The 24,718-nt window shown below is 44.0% G+C and overlaps 1 protein-coding gene across 7 annotated transcripts; it reads left to right on the forward strand.

The window, feature by feature from the left end:
- Positions 1 to 227: 227 nt before the first annotated feature.
- Positions 228 to 23,705, forward strand: FPGS (folylpolyglutamate synthase). Of its 7 annotated transcripts, none has more exons than XM_072124160.1 (15): positions 228 to 345; positions 12,785 to 12,913; positions 13,182 to 13,235; positions 13,676 to 13,740; positions 15,466 to 15,580; positions 16,214 to 16,291; positions 16,377 to 16,438; positions 16,600 to 16,702; positions 17,230 to 17,307; positions 17,390 to 17,537; positions 17,793 to 17,891; positions 19,035 to 19,185; positions 19,324 to 19,399; positions 21,059 to 21,125; positions 22,922 to 23,705. In XM_072124160.1, exons 1-15 carry the CDS (start codon positions 322 to 324, stop codon positions 23,344 to 23,346), a joined length of 1,674 nt encoding a protein of 557 aa, XP_071980261.1. In that variant the 5' UTR covers positions 228 to 321; the 3' UTR covers positions 23,347 to 23,705. The 7 variants fall into 7 exon arrangements, with proteins under 7 accessions (XP_071980261.1, XP_071980262.1, XP_071980258.1 ...); XM_072124161.1 differs by lacking the exon at positions 228 to 345 and adding an exon at positions 1,301 to 1,333; XM_072124157.1 differs by lacking the exon at positions 228 to 345 and adding an exon at positions 2,400 to 2,464.
- The last annotated feature ends 1,013 nt before the right edge of the window (positions 23,706 to 24,718 follow it).

Here is a 24,718-nt window from a genome sequence, read left to right on the forward strand (position 1 = left end):
AGTGCTACAGCCCCCGTCACCGATCACAGGCTGACCATTATCTATACCTGCTGCTTTAGACCCCGATTACATGCAGGGTCCGCATGTATAGGCCGAGGAACGGCAAGAGTCGTAGTGGAAGGATTTTGTACTCTTCTGTACATTGCAATCTCTCCTGATTTTGGCACCACCCATGGCATGTAGCTGTCGCACCATAGTTGGCCACTAGGTGGCAGAAGAAAAGAATGAAACGTACAAACAGGAAATTATATCAATGCCAATGTTTTGGCAGAAGCGTAATACCAGATCCATACGCTTTCACTTGTAGCGGAAGCAGGCTTCATGTCGTCTCATTGTGAGCTGGAGGTAAGTGAGGTCTGCAGGTTCTGTATCTGTGATCTGGATGTGATCCCTGTGTTTCCTGGTTCTGATACTATGGGCTTTAGTATGACAGTGACTATACAGGACCTGATGCTGTGTATACTGTACAGAGGAGCCACAGAAATTCCAAAGATACATTAGGTTATAAATTTCTATAGTGGGGGCTGCAAGTTCACATTATACAAGCTGGGGTTAGGTCTGAAAAAGCGAGCACATGCTAGATGTCTTTGGACACCGTTACAACAATACCTGGTACACCTGTAGCGCCCCGCATGGTGGTTGATCTGGCACATATTCTCTGCTGGCTGGTGACCAAGGCAATAGAACTGCAGGTGTCAGATAACAGATACTGGGGATCCACACAAACTTCCCTTTGTGTGCATTTATGTGTCGCAGAGGATTGATGACTGGTGGGTTCTGAGTATTGGGACCACCACTGATCGCCAGTGCAGGGGTCTCAAGTCCTTGTCACACTGTGCACTACTGCCAGGTGAGTATATATTATCTGCTCTGCCTCCCCATTCCCTTGTTGCGGTCGGGTCACTGGCACCCACTGACCGGCCATAGCGGTCCAGGGACCACCACCAACTCCCATCCAGTCCGGATTGTCTGTGACCTGGGAATAAGGAGCTGGAGCAGGGGGAATACTCTGTTATTTACCTTTTCCAGCCTTTAAGACCATTGTATGCATCATGTCCGTAAATACAAAGTGATAATCTCTATGGAGATAGCTGATGCCATCTACAAGTAAACACCCCACAATACAAAGAGATAGTTATGTGGGTGTGTGACGTGTCCCCGAGGTACCTTCTCAAATATTCCCTGGAAGTGTTCCAGTTCTTCTTTACTGGTTCATGTTATGGACCTTTGCCTCACTTTACATGGTGTCATACAGAGTTATAAACCAGCGGAGGAGGCTGCACGGTGTCACATACACAGCGCGTCACATGAGGTGATGGAGTCACACTTTCAGGTAGGTCCTGCTATTTAGTATTGTGGTTGGAGGATAATACCCTGTCCTGTATACTACAATAGACACCAACATGTTGTACAAAATGTAAATCTGGACCTGAGATTCTCTGATCATGTGAACTAGAGTCTTATTCATTTTTATGAGTTGGGAAGGAAATTATTATTATTATTTTTTTTTTTTATAATATTTGCAACTGGGAAAGATTTTTTTTCCCATTATGCGCCAATTACCATTAACCTTTTATATTTAGATATTCTCCAAACTGGGTAAGTTGAAATCTATTTGCCTGATCCTCCTCTCACTTTTGGGGCAGAGTTGGGAGTGCTCCTGTAGATCAAATAGCATAACTTTGTTACAGGGAACCTGTCACCAGTAATATCATTCTTGACATTTTGGACCAGTAGCCTCTGCATAAAAATGTGTTTGTCGGTATTCTGAGTTGTGTCAGTACTTTATAAAAGTCAATTAGAAATTATCCAAGAGGAGACAGGAATTCGGGCTCTTGGAGCTGAACTAGTGATGGGTCTTTCACGAACGAGCGGTTCCTTTGCGTGAACGATGGGAGTCGGCTCCCTGCAGAGAGCCGGTGGCTCACTTAACCTCGCCCTTAAGCAACTCACCATTATTGCAGATTTTATTAGAACACGTCACCTGCTAAAAAATGACATTCCTGCTGACAGGTTCCCTTTACATGCATTCACCCCAAATGTAACACAGTGGGAGCAGCCGCCCTCCATCCTACCTTATCAAAGTGCTAATGTGTAGTGTTTTAGATTTATAGTTTCCCTCTGTGTTGGATTCTCTGAGAATCCCCTTACAGTCTCGCAGTCAGCTCATACCCTAGGGGTTAATTATTGACCTCCCCCCATTTTAATGACTGTCATGCCGTTAAAAATTTAGGAATCACGCCTTTATGGGAGAACACACTATCCTCCAGTGACCCGCTCTACTCCTCCTATGTTTCTGTACACACCTCCCAAAAATAATGCTGGGGATTGGCTGAGGATCTGCTTCATTGTCAACTTTACACATAGTACACGACGTATGATCCTGCCGGGTACTGCGATCTTTGACCCATCATAAGTAATGTCCTGTGTGGAGCAACTCACAGTCATGAAGCGCAGACACCAGGTAATAACATATATGCCCTCGGGTAACCCTATTTACTTGCTGTAAAGAGTGGCCCAGATAATGGGTTCATGGCTGCAGATTGGGGTCTTACTCTGTAGTAATGTTAACTGGCAGAGATAGATTTAGTCTGAATCTGAAATGTGGGTCACATATGGGCACAGGGCAAGTGGTCCCTTACGTGGACTGGTCCCATATATTGGGATGGCAGTGTAGCAGGATATTGGTAGGGTCTGAGGGGGCGTTCGTCAATCGTCACACTACCCCATAGAAGAGGCACAGTAGTGAGAGGTCATGCAAATTTAAAGGGGTTGTTCAGGTCCTTCAAAATGCAGCTTTCTGGGCTAAAATACTAATAATATCAAATATAATAGTTCCTGACTATCACAATGGTGGGGGTCCAACACCAGCAGACCCCCAGAAAAGCTGAATGTAATGGGAAGTAGACAGCGCCATAATCTATGTAGTCTCCGCAGGTTAGTTAGCGTCCAAATGAATAGGAGTTGCAGTTACCTGGTCTGACCTCTGCACAGAAAATGGCGCTATCTGCTTCCTGTTTCCTTATCTGCTCATATGTGGGTGCAAGGTGATCCAGGCCTTGCTGTTACCTATGGGAAAAGTGAAACCACTAAGAACTGAGGAACCTTATGTAACCAATAAGCTACCTGCTTCTTGTAAGACTATTTGTAACCAAATTATCTTGAGTAAAACAAATATTCTGGTTCTTTTGTATAACTAAACCATCCTCTAGTGGCGCCCCATACATATCACATCCTGGGGCCAATACTTCTTGTTATACCATAGAGCAGTGATGGCTAACCTATGGCACTGGTGCCAGAGGTGGCACTCAGAGCCCTTTCTGTGGGCACCCAGGCCATCACCAGAGATGACTCCAGGTATCTTCCTGCAGTCCCAGACAGCCCAGTACTTGCTGTGCACAGAGCTATTTTAAAGTGACAGCTCTACCTGGGACTATTTTCTGCTTTATTGGTGTCCTCAGAGTGCTGGTATCAATGAAAGCTTTGACAGAGAAGGGAGTATAAATCACAAATTAAATTTCTGTGTTGGCACTTTGCGATAAATAAGCGGGTCTTTATTGTAGTTTTGGCACTCAGTCTCTAAAAGGTTTGCCATCACTGCCATAGAGGTTCATGTGGTCAGGGGAATCCATCCTTCATGATAGCTGACTGTCACACCCTGGAACCCATTGAAGATGGAAACATTAGCAGTCAGCTAATTTTAAGATTTAAACCTTATTTTTAGGTGAAATGGCAGATGAATGAGAATGAGACTGGTATGTCTGGGGTGGCTTAGTGGTTAGCATTACAGCCTTGCAGCACTGGGGACATGGGTTCAAGTCCCAGGGTCAACATCTGCAAAGAGTTTGTATGTTGTCTCCGCGTTTGCGCGGGTTTCCTCCGGGTCCTCTGGTTTCCTCCCACACTCCAAAACATACTGGTAGGCTGATTAGATTGTGAGCCCCATTGGGACAGGGACTGATTTGTCATGCTCTGTGCAGCGCTGCGTAATCTGTGTGCGCTATATTAATAAAGAATTATTATTATGAAGAGTGCCCTACACAGTGCTGGAGTGATTTGGGGGCTGCTAGATACCCTCTAGTTGTAAGAAGATAACATGTATATTACACTGTGTTATGCCAGTAACTGGAGACACAACAGGGTCAGAAAACAATCACAAATATTTATTTTAGGGAGGTGACGTTGTCACGTTACTCCAGGGTAAGGAGGGGTGGGTGGTAGGTTGTAACTTATCACAATGATAAAGGACTTCTAAAAATGTGCAGTTTACAGTGACACCTAATTCCACCTCTTGCTGAACAGTTCCTCCAGCTATTTTGTAGCCATCATATATTGTATGTGGGATTTAGCTGAACACTCACCTGCCCCAAAACAAAGGTTCAGCTGGGGACATTCATGCAGCTATTTATATGCTCATCACCACCATAACCCATGGTTTGTAGTTAGGTAGCAAGATCTCTAGGGTGGCGCAGCTCTGTGTAAGGTGGATACCTCTATAATGTCAGCTTAGATACAGTAGATCAGCTCTATGTATGGTAGATACCTCTATAATGTCAGCTTAGATACAGTAGCACAGCTCTATGTACAGTAGATACCTCTATAATGGCAGCTTAGATACAGTAGCTCAGCTCTATGTACAGTAGATACCTCTATAATGGCAGCTTAGATACAGTAGATCAGCTCTATGTATGGTAGATACCTCTATAATGTCAGCTTAGATACAGTAGATCAGCTCTATGTATGGTAGGTACCTCTATAATGGCAGCTTAGATACAGTAGATCAGCTCTATGTATGGTAGATACCTCTATAATGTCAGCTTAGATACAGTAGCTCAGCTCTATGTATGGTAGATACCTCTATAATGTCAGCTTAGATACAGTAGCACAGCTCTATGTACAGTAGATACCTCTATAATGGCAGCTTAGATACAGTAGCTCAGCTCTATGTATGGTAGATACCTCTATAATGTCAGCTTAGATACAGTAGATCAGCTCTATGTACAGTAGATACCTCTATAATGGCAGCTTAGATACAGTAGCTCAGCTCTATGTATGGTAGATACCTCTATAATGTCAGCTTAGATACAGTAGAACAGCTCTATGTACAGTAGATACCTCTATAATGGCAGCTTAGATACAGTAGCTCAGCTCTATGTATGGTAGATACCTCTATAATGTCAGCTTAGATACAGTAGCACAGCTCTATGTACAGTAGATACCTCTATAATGTCAGCTTAGATACAGTAGATCAGCTCTATGTATGGTAGAAATCTCTATCATGGCAGCTTAGATACAGTAGATCAGCTCTATGTATGGTAGAAATCTCTATCATGGCAGGTTAGATACAGTAGATCAGCTCTATGTATGGTAGACATCTCTATCATGGCAGGTTAGATACAGTAGCTCAGCTCTATGTATGGTAGATACCTCTATAATGTCAGCTTAGATACAGTAGCTCAGCTCTATGTATGGTAGAAATCTCTATCATGGCAGGTTAGATACAGTAGCTCAGCTCTATGTATGGTAGATACCTCTATAATGTCAGCTTAGATACAGTAGATCAGCTCTATGTACAGTAGATACCTCTATAATGGCAGCTTAGATACAGTAGCTCAGCTCTATGTATGGTAGATACCTCTATAATGTCAGCTTAGATACAGTAGCACAGCTCTATGTACAGTAGATACCTCTATAATGTCAGCTTAGATACAGTAGATCAGCTCTATGTATGGTAGAAATCTCTATCATGGCAGGTTAGATACAGTAGATCAGCTCTATGTATGGTAGAAATCTCTATCATGGCAGGTTAGATACAGTAGCTCAGCTCTATGTATGGTAGATACCTCTATAATGTCAGCTTAGATACAGTAGCTCAGCTCTATGTATGGTAGATACCTCTATAATGGAAGCTTAGATACAGTAGCTCAGCTCTATGTATGGTAGAAATCCCTATCATGGCAGGTTAGATACAGTAGCTCAGCTCTATGTATGGTAGATACCTCTATCATGGCAGGTTAGATACAATAGATCAGCTCTATGTATGGTAGAAATCTCTATCATGGCAGGTTAGATACAGTAGATCAGCTCTATGTATGGTAGAAATCTCTATCATGGCAGGTTAGATACAGTAGCTCAGCTCTATGTATGGTAGATACCTCTATCATGGCAGGTTAGATACAGCATCTCCTCCATACAGCAGTCTCCTCCATACAGTCATATAAAAGGAGTAAACCTTGCTGTGGGTTTCCTCCCACACCCCAAAGCATACTGGTAGGTTGATTAGATTGTGAGCCCCATTGGGGACAGGGACTGATTTGGGAAGCTTTGTGGGGCGCTATATAAAGGAATTATTATTATTATTGCTGCTAAATTTTTGCCATTAATCTCCTGAGTGAAGAGGGGGCAGTGGCATCTTGTGTATTATAAATCTCAGTGCAGCGATGGCCGATTTACTATACTTCAACCTCCACACATCAAAGGATACTACAGAGTGTCTTGTGAGATCGGTGTAAATTAATATGGTCACCCTTTTCAGATTTTTTTTCTCACATGGATATAGATCCATTGTGTACCAGAGTACACAATAACAGAAGGTAAAGGGATTTTTTTTACATACATATCTGGGGTATTGATCGCTCTTACATGCCATTGTGAATAATTGGACAGACTTTTAAAAGTTGGATTTCAACCCAAGTAAGAACTAGACTATCATAGGTTTCCACAGAATAGTTCTAAGTGTACAGTGTCTAGAAGGGACGTTCAGGGGTGTAAGTCTTGTGTCACCTGTGCCTATGATGAGAGACAAACAACCTACCATCCATCCTTATGTTGAGCTATACAGTAATGCAACCTCTCTAAAAATATATTATATTTGGCAAATAATTACTGGCCATTTCCTGGTCGAGTGACATTGGGGCACATGTATCATTTGTTTTCTTTTGCGACTTTTTAAAGGGAACCTACCACCCCGATTCTACCTATAAAGGTAGAAGGGGTGGTAGGTGGATGAATGGGACGTGAGGATAGCCCTTTGTTGGGCTAATCCTCACGTCCTGGCTATCTTTTAGAAAACTTTAATGCTCGCATATGTAAATTTTTTTTATGCGGCTACTGGGGTGTGGAGTAGCCGGACATGAGGCTACACGTTGCGGCTACTTCACGCCCCAGTAGCCTCGTTCCTCCGCCTACCATTTAATCTTCGGCGCGCAGCTCCTCACAGCTGCGCGCCGAAGATTAAATGGTAGGCGGAGGAACGAGGCTACTGGGGCGTGAAGTAGCCGCAACGTGTAGCCTCATGTCCGGCTACTCCACACCCCAGTAGCCGCATAAAAAAATTTACATATGCGAGCATTAAAGTTTTCTAAAAGATAGCCGGGACGTGAGGATTAGCCCAAAAAAGGACTATCCTCATGTCCCATAAATGCACCTACCACCCGATCTTCCTTTATAGGTAGAATTGTGGTGGTAGGTTCCCTTTAAAGTCTGGATACTTTAGCAGTGTTCTGTATCTGTCTAAATTGGCTGTTGTGATACATGCCTTTTTTACTTCTTTGTCTCTGTTTTGTGGGTTTTTTTATTTTTTTTGTAAATTTTATTTATGGAACTTAGCATGGGGTAGTTGTATTTCGTTTTGCACCTAAAAAGTCTCTAATTTGCTCTAAAAAAAAGTTGCAAAACAAATAAAACATCTGTCGCGGAAAGATACATTTAGGAACACTGCAACACTCCCGCCATCTAACTTCTTATGCCCCTAGCATAGTCGCTAAATTACACCTAAAAAAATCTAATAAAAACAGACAGGTCAAACTACAGGCAGTCCCCGGGTTACATACAAGATAGGGACTGTAGGTTTGTTCTTAAGTTGAATTTGTATGTAAGTCGAAACTGTATATTTTATCATTGTAGTTCCCGACAATTTTTTTTTTTGCCCCAGTGACAATTGGAGTTTCAAATTTTTTTGCTGTAATAGGACCAAGAATTATCAATAAAGCTTCATTGCAGACAATTTTAAGCTGATTATTGCAGTCTGGGACTATTTTAAAGCATCCAGAGAGCTTCACCAGAGGTCACAGTGGGCAGAGGGGTCTGTCTGTAACTATGGGTTGTCTGTAAGTCGGGTGTCCTTAAGTAGGGGACCGCCTGTATAAGGATACACGTCCCCCATTGTCTCCCTATGACAATACTGATCAAACTCTAAGAGTTAATACAGACCCCATACCAGACCTCAAAATGAATATAGACTCCAGGTCAGATTACACATCATTATGTGAAATCATGGACATACAGAGGTAGAATAGCGCCCCCTAGATTTCTGTGATTGTAAAGGAGGTAAGATTCAATGTCAAAGATTACAGCATCGCTGATACGTGTTTGCTTTCTGCTCACACTCGCTGTGTCCTTGAATATGTAGGATTGTGCAAATAAATAGCTTTCCCACAAAACCACAAAACTAGAGAGGCAGATGGTATCCAGTGGGATACTACTAGATTTTTCTGGCCCCATTATTTTCCAGCTGTTTCCCCTCTGTTGGGCTGGGTGGGAAGTTGACACAGGAGGAATCTGCCTAAGTCAGTGATGGCAAACTTTTTAGAGATCGAGTGCCCAAAATGAGACCCAAAACACACTAGCTTTTCCCAAAGTGACATCATGGTAATTTAGTCAGTAACAAACTAATTGCTACTGGAATCTTTGAGCTCCAATCCGACCCTGTTCTCAGCTTCTCACTCTTCAGACAGGACTGCAGGCAGATGCCATGTTTGGTAAACTCTAAGCCCGGGGGACAGCCCTCGTGCCCACAGAGAGGTGTCTGAGTGCCATCGCTGGCACCAATGCCATAGGTTTGCCACCACTAGGGCATCCTGACACTGAATGAAAGATTAGTCTTCGGCTCCCTGTTTTCGGACTGCAAACAACGGATCTGCAGTCATTTTTTGCAGTCTGTACAGTATGTCATCTGCAAAAAAAACCAGAAGCCTGGCAAATGATGTCATTAACTGTCCCAGACTCTTAGAGGTTCATCCCATTGTGTTACCTATGCAGTAATCCATAAATATGGCTGGCACAAGGATAACACATGAGTGACATCTGTATTTTTCATGTTCCCATAGACTTCTATGGTAAGGCCTGGGAAACAAACACAGGCAAGTGACAAAAACAACATTACTGTCCAAGATCTGGTCAAGGTTACAAATGAATTTCTGCAACACTCAAGGTTCCTAAGAGCACAGTGGCCTCCATAATCCTTACATGGAAGAAGTTTGGGACGACCACAATTCATCCTCGACCTGGCTGTCCAGCCAATCTATGCAATGGTGGGAGAAGAGCCTTGGTGAGAGAGGTACAGATGCAGTAGGGTGATGGGAGTCACCTATCACTGAAGCCTCCAGCAGTCGGGGCTTTATGGCAGAGTCTGGAAGCCTTTCCTCAGTGCAAGACATATGAAAGCAGCATACAGTGTGCAAAACACAAAAGGATCTCTGCTCTGATGAGATGAAGATTTAACTTTTTGTTGTTAATTGTAATTGTTGGAGAAAACCGGGCGCTGCTCATCACCTGCCAAATACAGTCCCAGCAGTGACGCATGGTGGGGGCAGCATCAGGCTATGGGGGGGGGGGGGGACCACTGGATGTAATGGAAGGAAAGATGAATGCGGCCAAGTACAGAGATATCCTGGATGAAAACCTCTTCCAGATGCTCTGGAACCTTCCAACAAGACAATTACCCTAAGCGCACAGCTAATAACACAGCAGGGGCTTCAGGACATCTCTGTGACCATTCTTGCCCGGCCCAGCCAGAACCCGGACCTAGACCCAACTGAGCTTCACTGGAGAGACCTGAAAGTGGCTTCTAGTAACGTGGAGAGGAACCACGGCGCACGCCCGTAACACAGGTAAATATGTTTTATCTTTTCCCCATGTACGGAGCGCAATATCGCTCTGTGCAGCTTTTGCAGTCTATTGAAGTGCAATGAAAACGCACCTCAAAATCGGAGACACAAAAACGTAAGGGAGAAAATGCAAAGTTAAGACACTTCATCCAAAAACCCATTTAAAAAAAGACAATATTCAAAACTGATGCGTTTTACAAGGATGCAAAAACGCAATTTAAAAAACGCACCAAAAACGCCACGTATGTCACCTGTATCGGGAGGTTCTAGGACGGAGGGGGCGTGGCCTGGTGACGTCACCACCGCATATGACTTATGTAAGTTATAATTTCCCTCCCAGCTGCCACACACAATATGGCGGTGTTGGCGCGCCGCTCCTGGGGTTACCCCGGGGTCAGGGGGTGTGTCTGGCGCCGCACAGCATGGCTCCCCGGTACCGGGCGCTACACGCGGTGCTCCGGCTGCTGCACTATCCCGCCGCCCGTGGACTCAGCACCCAGGCCGCCCCCGCCGTCAGGATGGAGTATCAGGTACCGGAGCGGGGAGACGGGTTACATCAGCCGGACGTGATGCGCTGCCATGACACATCAGCCACCTGTGCACAGCGCGCTCCGGTGCAGTGTGTCAGCGCACCTGGTGACGTCACTCCTGCAGGCATCAGCGGGAGACATGGCAGGGCTGTTATAAAGTTTAGGGGGGGAATCAAGTGATCATCTAAAAGTTACACTCAGACCATGTGCCCCAGTAGTGGCCATTGCCATGTGTCTGTGGCCCATGTGACTTCTGACTCTCACACTTTTTTTAGTTTTTTTGGGTTATTTTGCGCCTGTAACTGGACAGTAAAATATAATGTACGGATTGGATATGGCATAGAGGGGCCCAGTCTGCTGCTAAATGAATGGGGTCCTAGGGCCTGTAGTAGTCTGAGACACGCCCCCAGTTTGCTGTTGGTCCCTTTAGCAGAAGGGGGAGTGTCTTAGAACACAGAGAAGCCTGAGAATCTATGGACTGGGAAGCAGGAGAACCCTCGAAGTGAAGCGGAAGTCCCCCCATAATTGTGGTCACCAGGGTCCCTATTCACATAGTCTTTTGCCGGAATTCATGTGGCTATCGATAGGAATATTATTCGCTGTTATCTTGTTCTCCCCATCCCCCAAAAAATAGGGGATAGCATGATGATTGGTGGAAGTTGTACAAGCGGGATCCCAACTAATCAGGGGAGGACACTGTCCCCTAAAATACATATGAATCCTCCGTGCCGTAGAGAATGAATGAAGTAGCATGGTGGTTGTGACCTGTCGCTGGATCTGGGATTGGACCCCCCCAATTGTTATCAAGTTATCCCCCGGTGTTTAGGACAACCCCTTTAAGTTGCAGAAACCTTAGGCTGTACTTTAGACCGTCCCCCTGTATGGGGCCCAGAATATATTCTTCAGATTGAGAGCAGGTCAGAAAGTTCTTGGTTATCGATCTGTGGGGGTTGGGCCGGCGCTGGTGACATATTTACCTGCTCGCTGTGTAGTATTTACTATGCCCTGCTCCCATGTTTGTAGACAGATAAGATAATGAGAAATCCTATAATCCACACCTTTCACTCCTATCCCTTTAAGGTCTCTGTATGAGCAAACCCTTAGCGGGCGTTGCACGCAGCGCTGTGCCCCGGGGTGACTTCATTGGATTTACACCCCTGTATCCGCCGGGAGAAGGTGCCGCATCATGTGGCATTACTGTATCCTCGGAGGGAGGAATATTGGATGGCACTCATCTAGCCGGGCCTGTTGTGTAATCACTCTCAGGAGGCTGCCAAGTTCTCACGCCAGGGTGCCACCCGAGTGTAAGGTACAATAATAGCGTGTACATAGTGATGGTAGGGGCGAAAACAAGTCTGTTCCAGGGATTTTTCGGCAGCGCGAGCTCCGGACTATAGTCACTCACCCACCAGCAGATCCGGACTCGTAAAATGCTTGAGGATTTGTCTGTACTTCATCCATGGCTGGTAATATAATCTCATCCTGTGCCCGGAGACTTGGGCATCGGTGTTATGGATTTGCACATTCTAATTTGTACCATATTCACCAGGAGTGTGCACCTATCAATTATTGGGAGGGCATTGACTTCAGATGACTGGCAAAGAACAAACCCTCTTGTGGCATCTGTCTATGCTGCTGCTCCTGTGCCCATAGCTTGGGTATCAATGTGTCTACAACCCCAGCGCCACCTGCTAGATTGTACCCAGCACAGGTGAACACTCTGACCACAAGATGTCACCCTGCGAGAAAAAAATTGGCTTATTGGCGCTAATTCTGTGATATTATTTTTTTTAATGTACATCCATTGCTCTTCTATATGTGAACCACTGGACATAGTTAAAGATTAACCACTTAGTAACATGTCTTTTATTATTTACTGTTTGATCTTTGCTTGTTGTCAGTGAATAGAAAAGTTACTTGCAATGGCACAATCCTGTTTACACTGCTGCTTGTGCCAAAAAAAGTTTTTTTAACTTTTTGATGTTTATGACCTATCCCACCTCCTATTGATGACCGACCATAGCCATTTTCAGCTATTGTTATGGCCTTGAAAACCTCTAAATGGGGACCATGCATATTAATACTGTCCAAAACTATAATTTGTGGTGGGAATGGCTATATAATCATAGGGTATCCTGACTTCCCCTGATTTCCAATATCGTCGAAAAGGATTGGTCATTCCTGAGCGTTCCTGTGTGTTGGAGGTCTGGAGGAATAGTCCATGCTGACTGCCATCTTAAGTGAATGGTCAGTTTTAATATCATTGTGTCCAGTACGACACATCGGATTATTGGTACCAGATAAGTTGTATTCTTTCTGTCCTTGGAGTACGGCAAAGTAATATAATCCAGTTTCTTCTTTGTCCAGGATGCTATACGGACCCTCAACACTCTGCAGACAAACGCCAGCTTCCTGGATCAGGTGAAGAGACAACGCAATGATCCTCAGGAACAGCTGGTGGCTATGAAAGGCTTCCTGGAGAGGAGCGGTCTGCAGGTAGGTAACCTTGTACATACAGTGCGTATTCTGCATATATAATCACTGGGACCCCCCCCCCCCCCCCTGTCACAGGTCATCTGTGTGAATGGAGCAGTAAGGCGCATGTGTGACCACTGCTCCATCCTCTGAAAGAAAGTAGCCAAGCAGAATGGGCCAATTTGCAGATCTTCTGTTTTGTGTATGCAGCTCTTTTGCACAACATTGTATCTCCGTAGTAACAGACTACAAATAAAGTTTGTTTTTTGCTTTTCTTATGTATCTACAGGTGGAAGACTTGGACCAGCTGAACATTATTCATGTAACGGGAACAAAGGGGAAGGTGAGGACAATGGAAGATGATGCACAGATTTTATACCATTTCCTAGCTTATCTGTTCCACAGAAAGCTGGGTTCATACTAATACTACCGCCACTTTAGTGGTGGGCACTTGGCTCTCCCGGATCAAATATTATCTATCGCCCCCCTGGGCTTCTGGTTCTGTCACACTTTCATTGTGCACATGTCTAGCCTAGTGGTCATGTGTGAATGAATGGCAAATGACCATTGAGTCCAGTGATTGGCTCAGTAGTCATGTACATTGTAATCTTGACATCACTACTGAACCAGAAGTCCAGAGACCAGGAGATCCGACATTGGACCTGGGATGAGTATGTGTTATGACAATATTTAGGAAGTTGTCTGTTTGTTTTTTTTTCTGTTTTGTAAGCCTATATATATATGTGTCACCATTATGAGCCTATACATTTTGATCTCTTAAAGGGATCCACATGTGCCTTTACTGAGCAAATTCTTCGAAACTGCGGCCTGAAGACTGGATTTTACAGGTATTTATTTTTTAAGGAGTAGCCCAAGATTATATTATACATCGTACAGGACCTGAAAAGGGGACGGAGCATGACAAATGGAAACAAAAAAACTGAACTTGGTGAGACCTGGTGTCATGCTCACCCCCCTCAAAGCCACCTCTGGTCTGCATGATCAGTTCTGGAACGTTTACTACATGTACCGCTCGTAACATGGGAGATTATGTTTTTATATCTTTCATATTAATGAAGCTTACCACCTCCCCAGGCTTTGTGTTCTTATGTTGTAGAGAAATGCACTGTTCTTTCCAATAAACCTTTTATAATTTCTGTCTAGTAAGCGCTTTTTATTTATTTATTTTTTTTGTTTTTTCTCTCTTGAGATTCCCATTTTAATCCATATGCTAATAAGACAGTTGGTGCAACCAGGTCATGTCCTTTGAGCACTGCTATTCCTCCCTTTATCCCTATACCCTTTGCAAAAGTGAAAAGTGAGCAGCTTGGGGACAACATGGAGAAGTTGGAAGGGATTTAGATAAGAACGGTGCTCTGGATGCACCAACTGCATTAGCATATGGATTCACCTGAGAATATCTTGGAAATGGAACAATGATTAGAAATAATAAAGTAATAATACTTGATCTGATGGGAGGCTCTCATTCCCTCGCTATCGGATGAAGACTGTGGGGCGGCCCAGGAGTCTCACACCTCGGTATCACCGGCAGCCAATAATGAATTTATTTAAGTTTATTTATCATCCATCAATTGCTATAGAACTCCTGTCAGATTGCCTGACTCTAGATGTCTAGTGGACCTGGCAGATTTCATCCACCTAATATGGGCTTGCGATTACATAGCTGTATTCTGGAGTCAAGTAATTTCTCCGCTGTCCGATATCCTGAATAAACCGGTTCCCGCTTTGCCGGCTCTATGTTTATTGAGAATTACCCGGGAGGATGTCTGGTCCCATTATGAAACTATTTTTCTGAAGGAAGCTCTGTTTTTGGCCATTGCTATACGCTGGATGGCTCATCGCTCTCCTACTGTCTCTCAGTGGAAGAAATTAGTTAACCGGACTTTACCTTATGAAAATATAGTTTACAAACACCGCGGCTGTCCAGATTATTTCCAAGAGTGGGGTTCCTGGTGCCCAGATACCCTTTTTAATGTCCGCAGTCTGAGTCTCTTGTCCCTTTTCAATGAGTGCAATATTTGCTGTAGGTGGTATTATAACTTTATATAGTAATGGGTGCGGGCACCCTTCCTGCACTCTTCTTTGTGCCGTCGACAGGATGGATGTAGGGTGGCAGGTTACCTTGTAGCCTAACCATGGTTACTACTTTTTCTTTAACTTTATGGCTCTCTTGTCACCACTCAAGCAGGTTGGTTACTAGTCTATGTATATGTTGGGGAGGGGTGTTTATTAGAGCGCTGCTTTTGTGCAGAAGTGATCATATATGATGAAAAATTGCATATTAGATGTATGTTATATCTGATGCACCACAGCTAATGCTCCTTGTTTTGTGATGCTGTACCGTTTAATTTCTGTGCCAAAAAAGGCGATTAAAAAAAAAAACCTACTTGATGACGATGATAGACTCAAAGTCCTTTCTGGGTATCGTGTTTCTGGAAATAGTGAAGCCTTTTGTCTTTTTAATATTAAACTTGTATAACCGGTTTAAACTCTGTAAATGTATACTAATCCTGATCTTGGGAGTCTGACTTCTCCTTTTGGCCCCCTCCCAGCTCTCCACACTTGGTGCAGGTGAGGGAGAGGATTCGGATCAATGGGCAGCCAATCAGCAAGGAGCTGTTCAGCAAATACTTCTGGCAGGTGTACAACCGCTTGGAGGAAACCAAGGTCAGTCACGGCGGTGGGGTGGATGGTTATTATTCAAACATGTGAAAAAGTTTGTGTTTGGTGAAATTGGACATCCTGCTAAAAAAATGTAAATTTGACCTTTTGCAAGTCCCCATCATTTTGCTCTTGTGTTAAGTCTTGTACAACAATATGGGCTGCATTAGAATAGCCTGTGGGGGGCGTTATATTCAGAACTTTTAAGCCCTTCCCCATGAGCTGAGCTCCCTCCATGCTGGCACCAATTACAAGAGTTAACCATGTAAATTACTCCAATAAGAGGCATTTCAATCTGAAGGCAGATTACTAGCAATGCTGCAATATACTGCAATACTGAAGTATTACAGAAGTGATTAGACGCCCAATAGTTAAAGGGTTTTTTACCTCGAATTCAAGTTAGGCCTTGTCCACAGGACCCCCACAGTTCACAAAAACGAGCGGTCCAATGGGGTCCCATGTACCTCCGTTACGCATGTCCGTTCTGCTCCATACATCTCGATGGAGTGATCCGATCTGGTAAACATAAAGGGGTAGAAGCACCTGTTGGGGTTTCTAGGGCAATCTACAAAATCTTGCACTAGTTTTGATGTCTTGTACTTGTCCTTGTCTGAACCTTTGTTTTTTTTATTTCCCCAGAGCGATGATGTCTGCTCCATGCCTGCCTACTTCCGCTTCCTGACGATTATGGCCTTCCATGTGTTTCTGCAGGAAAAGGTTTGTATCCCGTGAGGCCTGACGCTTCCTACTCCTCAGCATCTCATGTGATGCCAGCGCTTACCATCTCCTCTCTGTGACACAGGTGGACCTGGCCGTGCTGGAGGTTGGGATTGGCGGAGCGTATGACTGTACAAATATAATTCGGTAGGTGTTGCCAGATATAGAGCTGAAAACATTCTGATAAAAATATTATTGCAGTTATAAGAGTGCCACCTTGTGGTCAGAATTCTGAGAAGTATTAGCTCCTATTGTTTTCATGCTAATACCCTTGCACAGACAACTAACACAGGTTCTCATTTCTGCAGGAAGCCGATTGTTTGTGGGGTCTCCTCTCTCGGTATCGACCACACGGCCATCCTGGGGGACACCACTGAAAAGATAGCCTGGCAGAAAGGCGGCATTTTCAAGGTTTGGAGAATGATGTTAACCTCAAAGATCAGAAGGGAAATGTCCTCCCTCCTTCGCTTTTCACTGCATTGTTCAACACAGCACCACCTTCATCAGGCTGGCCATGCCTGGTACTGCATCTCAGTTCCAGCATTACTTTCTGGGGTTATATATTCTCTGATGCGTCCGTACACTTACGTGGATGACATTGTCGTGTAGTGTAACGACACTGCTTCAGAATTTGGGGGAGAGTCCCCCTGCTTTCTTTGACTTGCTGACTGTGGTGGGTATCTTATCTGGATACCTGTAAATTCTTATCATTGGCCATTGAAACTTAGACCAAATTTACTATTAGCTAGCCAAAATTCTAATCTATATTATCAATGGCATGTCCACAGTATAGGTCTGTATCTTGAGTGCAGGGGTCTGCTGACCCGCCCTCTGGTGGATAGCCTGAATTAAAGTAGCAGAAGGTGGGAGGCCATTCTCCATTCAGTTTGCTCTCATAGACTTGAATGGGCATGTGTCTGATTTATTGTCTCTCTCAGCCAGGTGTTCCTGCATTTACTGTTCCCCAACCTGCAAGCCCCCTGGAGGTGCTAAGAAACCGAGCACAAGAAATTGGGGTAAGTTTATGCCTCCCCTTTAGCCCCTTCCTATCCCTCCCCTGCAGTTTAGGGTGTTTTACTGACTGGTGCTTCATTATAGTGCCCTCTGTATATGTGCCCAGACTTGGCTGAGTATGAGGAGGAGGGCATCTCCCTTCGTCTTGGTTTGGCTGGGGATCATCAGAAAACCAATGCCTCCCTGGCACTGCAGCTGGCACAGACCTGGCTCCAGCAAAGAGGCTGTAAAGGTGCAGTATATTTTATGAAAACATCTCCTGGGGTTTGTAAAAACTTGTTGTGCTTATGAATATGGACCAATTTGACTTGCTTTGTGCAGCGCTGCGTAATCTGTGTGTGCTATATAAATAATTATTATCATCATTATTATTATATGTAGAGAGTGGCTTGTATAGCAATTACCTTCACTCTGTTAGTTACAATTCCTTGATTTATAAATATGTATAGTGAATTTTTTTGTATTTCTATTTTACCTCGCCTATTAGGGTTTGGTGAAAACAAAAATCTAAACCCGCAAATCCCTAAAGCAAAGTGGCCTCTGCCCCTGGCATCAGTTTTCCGACCTTCTGTTCCGATGGTACAAGGTAAACCTTGCTAGTTAATACACTTATAAATCCGGTCAAACGGAGATTAGGGTTTGACATCTTCACAACTACCGTGCGGCTATATACATCCTATTCACACACGCCCCGTGCAGAAAAGACGATTGGTCACAGTCATGTTTATAAATGGCTGTATGTCCAGTACCCTTGCTCCTGGAAATACAATTTGTGTCATGTTAAACAGGGGAATCTCCCATTTAATATGATTTAAGGATTGTTTATGCTTCACAGAACCGGAGATATCCACCCTTACAATTGTACTCAGAAAATAATTGATTTTTATGTAGAGCTTTCTATTTCTGATTGTAACTTTGAGTGGATATCTCCGGTTCTGTTAAGCCATTCACAATCCATATATCATGTTTAAAGGGAGACTGTCCAGAATTGTGTTTCTAGGTGCCAGGGTTCAGTAGATGTAGCTGTTTGAAGTGTGTTTCCCTCAGGCCTGTCAGCTGAAGGCAGAATATAAAAGCAGCTGCTGAAGAACTTTCCCTTTGCAGAAGTACATGCATCTGTAGCTGCCCCTCGGAAAGGTGATGGAATAATGCTGTACATATTTATAACATATTTTGGTACAAGTTACCAAGTAAAAAGTAAAAATTGTTATGATATGTAAAGCTTTTCCAGGGATCTCATCATTTAAAAAAAAAAGCGCATAGCAGAACGTTAAAAATTGATCTGGACATTCAGGCACCAATGACTATCTGTCATGAAGGGGTTAATGTGATTGTCCAACCAAATACTATATCTTGTGAATATGACTGGGTGTCTCAGTGCTACGACCCCTAGAGATCAGGAGACTGGGGTACTGAACACTCCCAATATGGAATATAGAAAAGCTCTTCATGGACAATGTGAGCTAAAGATTAAGAGTGAAGTCATCTGTTTTACAATTACTGTTGGATCCCAGCATCCGATACTTAGGGGATATTTTTCTTCATGGCACTACCCATTTAAGGCAAAATTTCCTGATAATACTGTGGTTTGTCCTGGTGGTTATAATGTACCTGTGTCATTTCCCCAGATTTCTGGCCCTGTGTGGATTTGCATTTTGGACATTGAGCACTAGGTGGCAGCGGTGTAGCATGTGTAATTTGTTGTGCGCTCACTTGTTCCTCTGTTTAGGTTTGCAGCATACAATATGGTTGGGACGTACGCAGGTCATACAGCGGGGGCCCATATCTTATTACATTGATGGAGCACACACCAACAGCAGCATTAAGGCTTGTGTTAAATGGTTCCAGGAGATGGCACTTAATGAGGAAAAGGCTGGAGGGTAAGTCCTTCCTCACTCTGGGAATCTCATTATCACAATGAAATCAATGGGTTGTATGAATATAAAGGGTGCATGGCCGCCCTGGGCAATCCATGAACGGTGTATTACATATTGATGACGTGGTTACTTATTTTGCAGGGGCTCTGTCGTTCGGGTGCTGGTGTTTAATGCCACGGGGGAAAGGGATACGGCCGCTCTATTAAAGCTTCTACAGGTGCGTAGATCCGGTGCACTTATCTATGAAGATGTGACCTCATCACGATTCCCTAAAACTATACTGTAACAATCCTCTCCAGGAGTCCCGTAGATTTCTTGTGATCAGTGGGCCCCCAGCATTTGGACCCCTATGGATCCAGACTGTTCTGGCTTATGATTTGGATATGTGATAAATGAGACATTTTGTCTCAACCTCTCTAAAAGAAAATTCTGTGACTTTCCAAAGTACTTTGTTTCCAGATCACTTCTTGCAGTCAGTGAATGGTAACTTCCTATCCAGAAAATGAAAAGCTGTCTTTTTGGCACCGGTGCTCAGCTGGATAAGAGTCCTTTGTGTGTAGCACCTAACACGAACCAGAATTCTGAACCTAAAGGCAATAAATGTTGGTTTCCGTTCACTGACAGCAAGCAGAGGCCTTTCAGTGCATAAGTATTTGAAATGCCTAGTGTGAAAGGATAGGTTACCTTTTTAGTTTATTAACCCCTTACCAACGTGTGTCGGCTGCGGGTATTCAAAGAGGACTCATGGGTTGAGCCCTCTCCATCCCCAGCGAGTGTTTCTTTCATATTGCGTCAAACGGCCACTAGTAATACCAGCAATTTGGTGCTAGTACCAATAGCGGGTGTTAACCCAGTATGGGCGCCACCATCTTGGCTTTGATCGCCTTCCCTGTGACGTCATCAGGGATTGATGATCTGTCTCCATGACAGCCTTGTGTCTTTGAAAGACCCGAGGCTGTATGATTTCTGGGCATTTGTTACAATGTGCCAGTGGCACATTTTAATAAATGAGTAGCAAAATCCCCATATACTGTAGTATGGCAGTATAGGGTAGGATCAATCAGACAACCTAAGGTTTAAAGTACTCTAGGGGGTCTGAGATATAGTTTTAAAAAAAGTGAAATAAATTAATCTAATAATTCAAAACACCTCCTTTTCATTTCAGAGATAAATATAAATAAACCTTAAAAATCATAAACATGTTAGGTATCGCCGCAGACTAAAATGTCTCATCTGTAAAAATATAATGGTTTTTAACCCATTTAGCAGAAAATGGCGCCCAAACTCGAAAACTCCACTTTTTTGCAATTTTGCAACATCTAAAAATTTTTACAAAAAGTGATCAAAAGTCCGTACAGTCCTCAAAATGGTAGCATTGATAAAGTTATCTCAAGTCTCAAAAAATGACATTGCACATGGCTCCGTACACCGAAGTATGAAAAAGTTATTGGTGAAGATGGCAAAATGAAATATAGCATCAACCCAAAGAATAAAGTAGACATGTAATTTGGGGCGCACAGTGAAAATCTTAAAATCCAAGCCCACAAGAAAATGACGCAAATGCGTTTTGTTTTTTTCCCCACTAGTTCAACTGCATTTTTAAAAAAAAAATACCGCTTCCCAGTACACGGCATGGAACAGTATTGTCAATTTCTTGCAATTTCTTAGGCAAAAAAAACAAGTCCTCACACCGTTCTCTACATGGGGAAACCCTCTGCTGTTGTCTGTAGTTGGTTTGCTTTTTGTGAATACAAGAAGAGACCTTGAACTATGTAATGGTAAATAGTTGCAGAAGTTTGATGTTCAACCTGACTTTATTTACAGTTGTACAATATAGACCTAGTGAAAACCGCGCTTTGTGTCTCTTATTTTTCAGCCCTGCCATTTTGACTACGCCGTCTTCTGTCCCAACATCAGTGAGGTGTCCGGGGTGGGCATTGCAGGTGAGCACCATGAATGATGTGATAACTATAGCCATTGTGCGCTATTAACATCTGCTACTTTGTGTTCCGTGTTTAGCGCCACATAAATGTTCCTTTATTTAGCAGACATTCCATGGACATCCCAGCGCTCTGCATGCCCCCTGAAACCTGCGCTGCGAAACATTGGCCGGTCCAAGGGTTAGGAAGCAAATCAGACACTTGGCAAAAGTAGTGGACATTCCTGTGTTCTGTATGTAGCACCGCTGCCAAAATGCGAGCAGGGAAACTGATCTTGTCTCTGTCTGTCTGGAGAGCCCGTGCAGCAGAGCGTGTCAGAGTCCCTGCATCCTAGGGGGAAGTTTTTAGAATCTGGGGCATTATAGTGAAAATTAAAAAAAAAAAAAAAAAAAATTCTAAAAAAAAGTTATCACTCTGGAGGTTAGGGTTAAGCCCAACTCGCACATATGATGAAAGTTGACTGACCCCATGACTATCATTGGGATGAACCTCTAGATCCCTTACAACATTGTATATTACCTTATATACTTGAGTATAAGCCTAGTTTTTCAGCACAAAAAATGTGCTGAAAAACCCAAACTCGGCTTATACTCGAGTCAAAAAAATAAATATCTCTAAACTCAAGTTTCCCGTGACCCCTGTATATCTTCTGTGCAATCTGTCTGGCAGCGGCGGCAGGCTATATACACTGGGGCAGCGGCGGCAGGCTATATACACTGGGGCAGGGTCTGGCAGGCTATATACACTGGGGCAGGGGCTGGCAGGCTATATACACTGGGGCAGGGGCTGGCAGGCTATATACACTGGGGCAGGGTCTGGCAGGCTATATACACTGGGGCAGGGGCTGGCAGGCTATATACACTGGGGCAGGGGCTGGCAGGCTATATACACTGGGGCAGGGGCTGGCAGGCTATATACACTGGGGCAGGGGCTGGCAGGCTATATACACTGGGGCAGGGTCTGGCAGGCTATATACACTGGGGCAGGGTCTGGCAGGCTATATACACTGGGGCAGGGTCTGGCAGGCTATATACACTGGGGCGGCTGTGACCAATGCATTTCCCACCCTCGGCTTATACTCGAGTCAATAGGTTTTCCCAGTATTTTGTGGTAAAATTAGGGGCCTCGGCTTATACTCGGGTCGGCTTATACTCGAGTATATACGGTATGTATAATGCAGGATTATTCGGGAGGTGGAATATTGTGCCCCCAATCCCTGTAGAAATAACCTAGGGCTCTTGCAGTTTTCTAAGGGGCGCTTGACCACCTAAGTTTTTGTGATAAAGTCTAGGTATTTTATGATGGGGGAAAAGGATCACTTAGGACAGTGACGGACAAACTTTTAGACATCGAGTGCCAAAACTACAACCAAAACCCACATATTTTTCGCAAAGTGCCGATGCGACAATTTAAGCAGTAACTTATTACTCTTGGCTCTGTCACAGGTTTAAATTGTATAGGCACCTGAGGACCCCAATCTAGTAGAAAGAAGAAGTTTTAATTTATCATTGTAGCTTCCTTCCCGGATCCTGGGACTGCAAGAGGCCTTGAGACCTGTCTGGCGAACTCTGTGATGGTGCAGGTGCCCATAGAGAGGGCTCTGAGAGCTCCGTGCCATAGGTTCGCCACCCTGTCTTTGGATATAAATTGCTCTTCTTCCATCCGTTAAATTAGACTTTTAGGGACTTCATAATGGCCCAATCCTGTATCTTGATGTTAATACTTTTCTAATCTGGCTGCCCACTATATTCAGATCTTTGCTCCATTCCTCTCTGACACTTTGTATTTCTGTCCCTCAGATCAGCAGAATTATAACGTGACCCTGGAGAATGTTCTCACACGATGTCTGGAGAACCAGAAGAAGTGGAACCTTCTCATGGAGGAGAGAAGCTGTTCTGACCCTTGGGGTTCCTCCCTGCCAGTTGATTCTCTGATTAAGGACAGCCCCCGCGGTGCGCCCCTGCTCCTTGCCCCTTCTTCAGAGCGTTTATTAAACTGCAACTCCCTGGTGTTCCCCTGCATCTCCCACGCCCTCCAGTGGGCCACCCAGGGTAGAGACCCTGACCTCCCATCTGCAGACACCAGCCTTCTCCACCATCATCCTGTAGCCAGTTCTGGCTCGGTTCTGCTCCAGGAAGCTGCTCATATTCAGATCCTCCTCACCGGAAGCCTTCACCTAGTCGGGGGCGCTCTGAAGCTGCTCGACCAATCCCTCTCCGAGTGAGAAACCAGGTTTATCGAATACTTTGTGCTGTTTACTTGAATGCTGGATGCTCCTGCTGCCTGATATCAGATGGCCTTTTTTTTTTTTTTTTTTTTCTTCCAATTTTTTTTTTTTTTTTTTAAATGTCAAACATTTTCTACAAAAACAAAAAAATGGTTAATCCCACCCATACTGGGATCATTGACTCTTACCTCCGGACCATCTCTTTCACAAGGGCTGCTATTTTACATATGTCCCAAGTCCTCTACAGTTCTCATAATACTTGTACCTTCTCTGTATAGTGGTGGGAGATATCTGGTTAAGATTAATTTTTTATATAATATTCCTTCCCTGCAGAAAATATTTATTTAACATGGCAACTGTGTAAAGTTTCTTTTTTTTCCCTTTTGGTGTTGGTGTGATTCTGGATGATTCCTGTAGGGGGCACTTATACAGTAAGTTACAGATATTACAGATGGGGGGGGGGGGGTGAGGATCTATTATCACACTTGACCAACTTGTTTTGCTTACGTTTAGTAAGACTTTTAGACACAGGCTTATGACAGTAGCAGAGATGGATCCTTTCCTGGACAATAACATCTTCTTATTTCACTGAAAATTTTAACTACTGTATATAAACTCGAGTATAAGCCAAGATTTTCTGCACAAAAAAACCTCACCCCGGCTTATACTAGAGTCAAGAAAAAAAGACAGTGTAATAACCTTGGGACGCCCCCCACGGGCAGGTCCTCTTCTATGCAGCGATGCTCTGGCATCAGCTCCATGTCCCCACGGAGGGCTGGGGCTGGCAGGCTATATATACACTGGAGGGCTGTGACCAATGCATTTCCCACCCTCGACTAATACTCGAGTCGATAGGTTTTTCCAGGTTTTTTGTGTTAAAAATAGGGGTCTCGGCTTATACTTGGGTTGGCTTATACTCGAGTATATACGGGTATATTATTCTTGGATATATTTGTAGTATGGGTGTGGCCAGAAAACTGTTCCTTCTTGGTCTGTGATATAGCATTTCTAGATGCAGCCCATGGTCAATAAACAATTTTGGGGAAGTAGTTTTTATTTTATGGGGGGAGGAGAGGTGTTTGGGGAATTCGGTGCTGATTGAGACCATATATGCCCAAGTTTTCATGGTTTCCCCTACCCACTTACCTGATGATCAGTCCGGACCTGGTTTTGCACAAACTGCAATTTTGCAATATATTTGCATTTGCTTCAAATGGTGCTAACCTAAAAAATGCTGCGAACCTAGAACACCCATCTAGGAGCTTTTTTTTTTTTTTATACACGTAAAGGGCATCTACCACCAGGATGAAGGACTGGATGCAAATGAGCCTGAGGGGCTCTAGGCTCCATAGGTGTTAATGGCACCCTG

The sequence above is a fragment of the Engystomops pustulosus genome, chromosome 9 (assembly GCF_040894005.1).
Source record: "Engystomops pustulosus chromosome 9, aEngPut4.maternal, whole genome shotgun sequence".
Classification (NCBI taxonomy): Eukaryota; Metazoa; Chordata; class Amphibia; order Anura; family Leptodactylidae; genus Engystomops; species Engystomops pustulosus.

Bases quoted from the DNA above. Each gene is read 5' to 3' on its own strand.
- FPGS (XM_072124155.1), top strand. From the start codon at position 11,604: ATGTGGCATTACTGTATCCTCGGAGGGAGGAATATTGGATGGCACTCA. The intron at 16,703-17,229 runs GTTTGGAGAATG...TGTCTCTCTCAG, and splicing joins AGAAAGGCGGCATTTTCAAG to CCAGGTGTTCCTGCATTTAC. The intron at 17,538-17,792 runs GTGCAGTATATT...CTCGCCTATTAG, and splicing joins CCAGCAAAGAGGCTGTAAAG to GGTTTGGTGAAAACAAAAAT.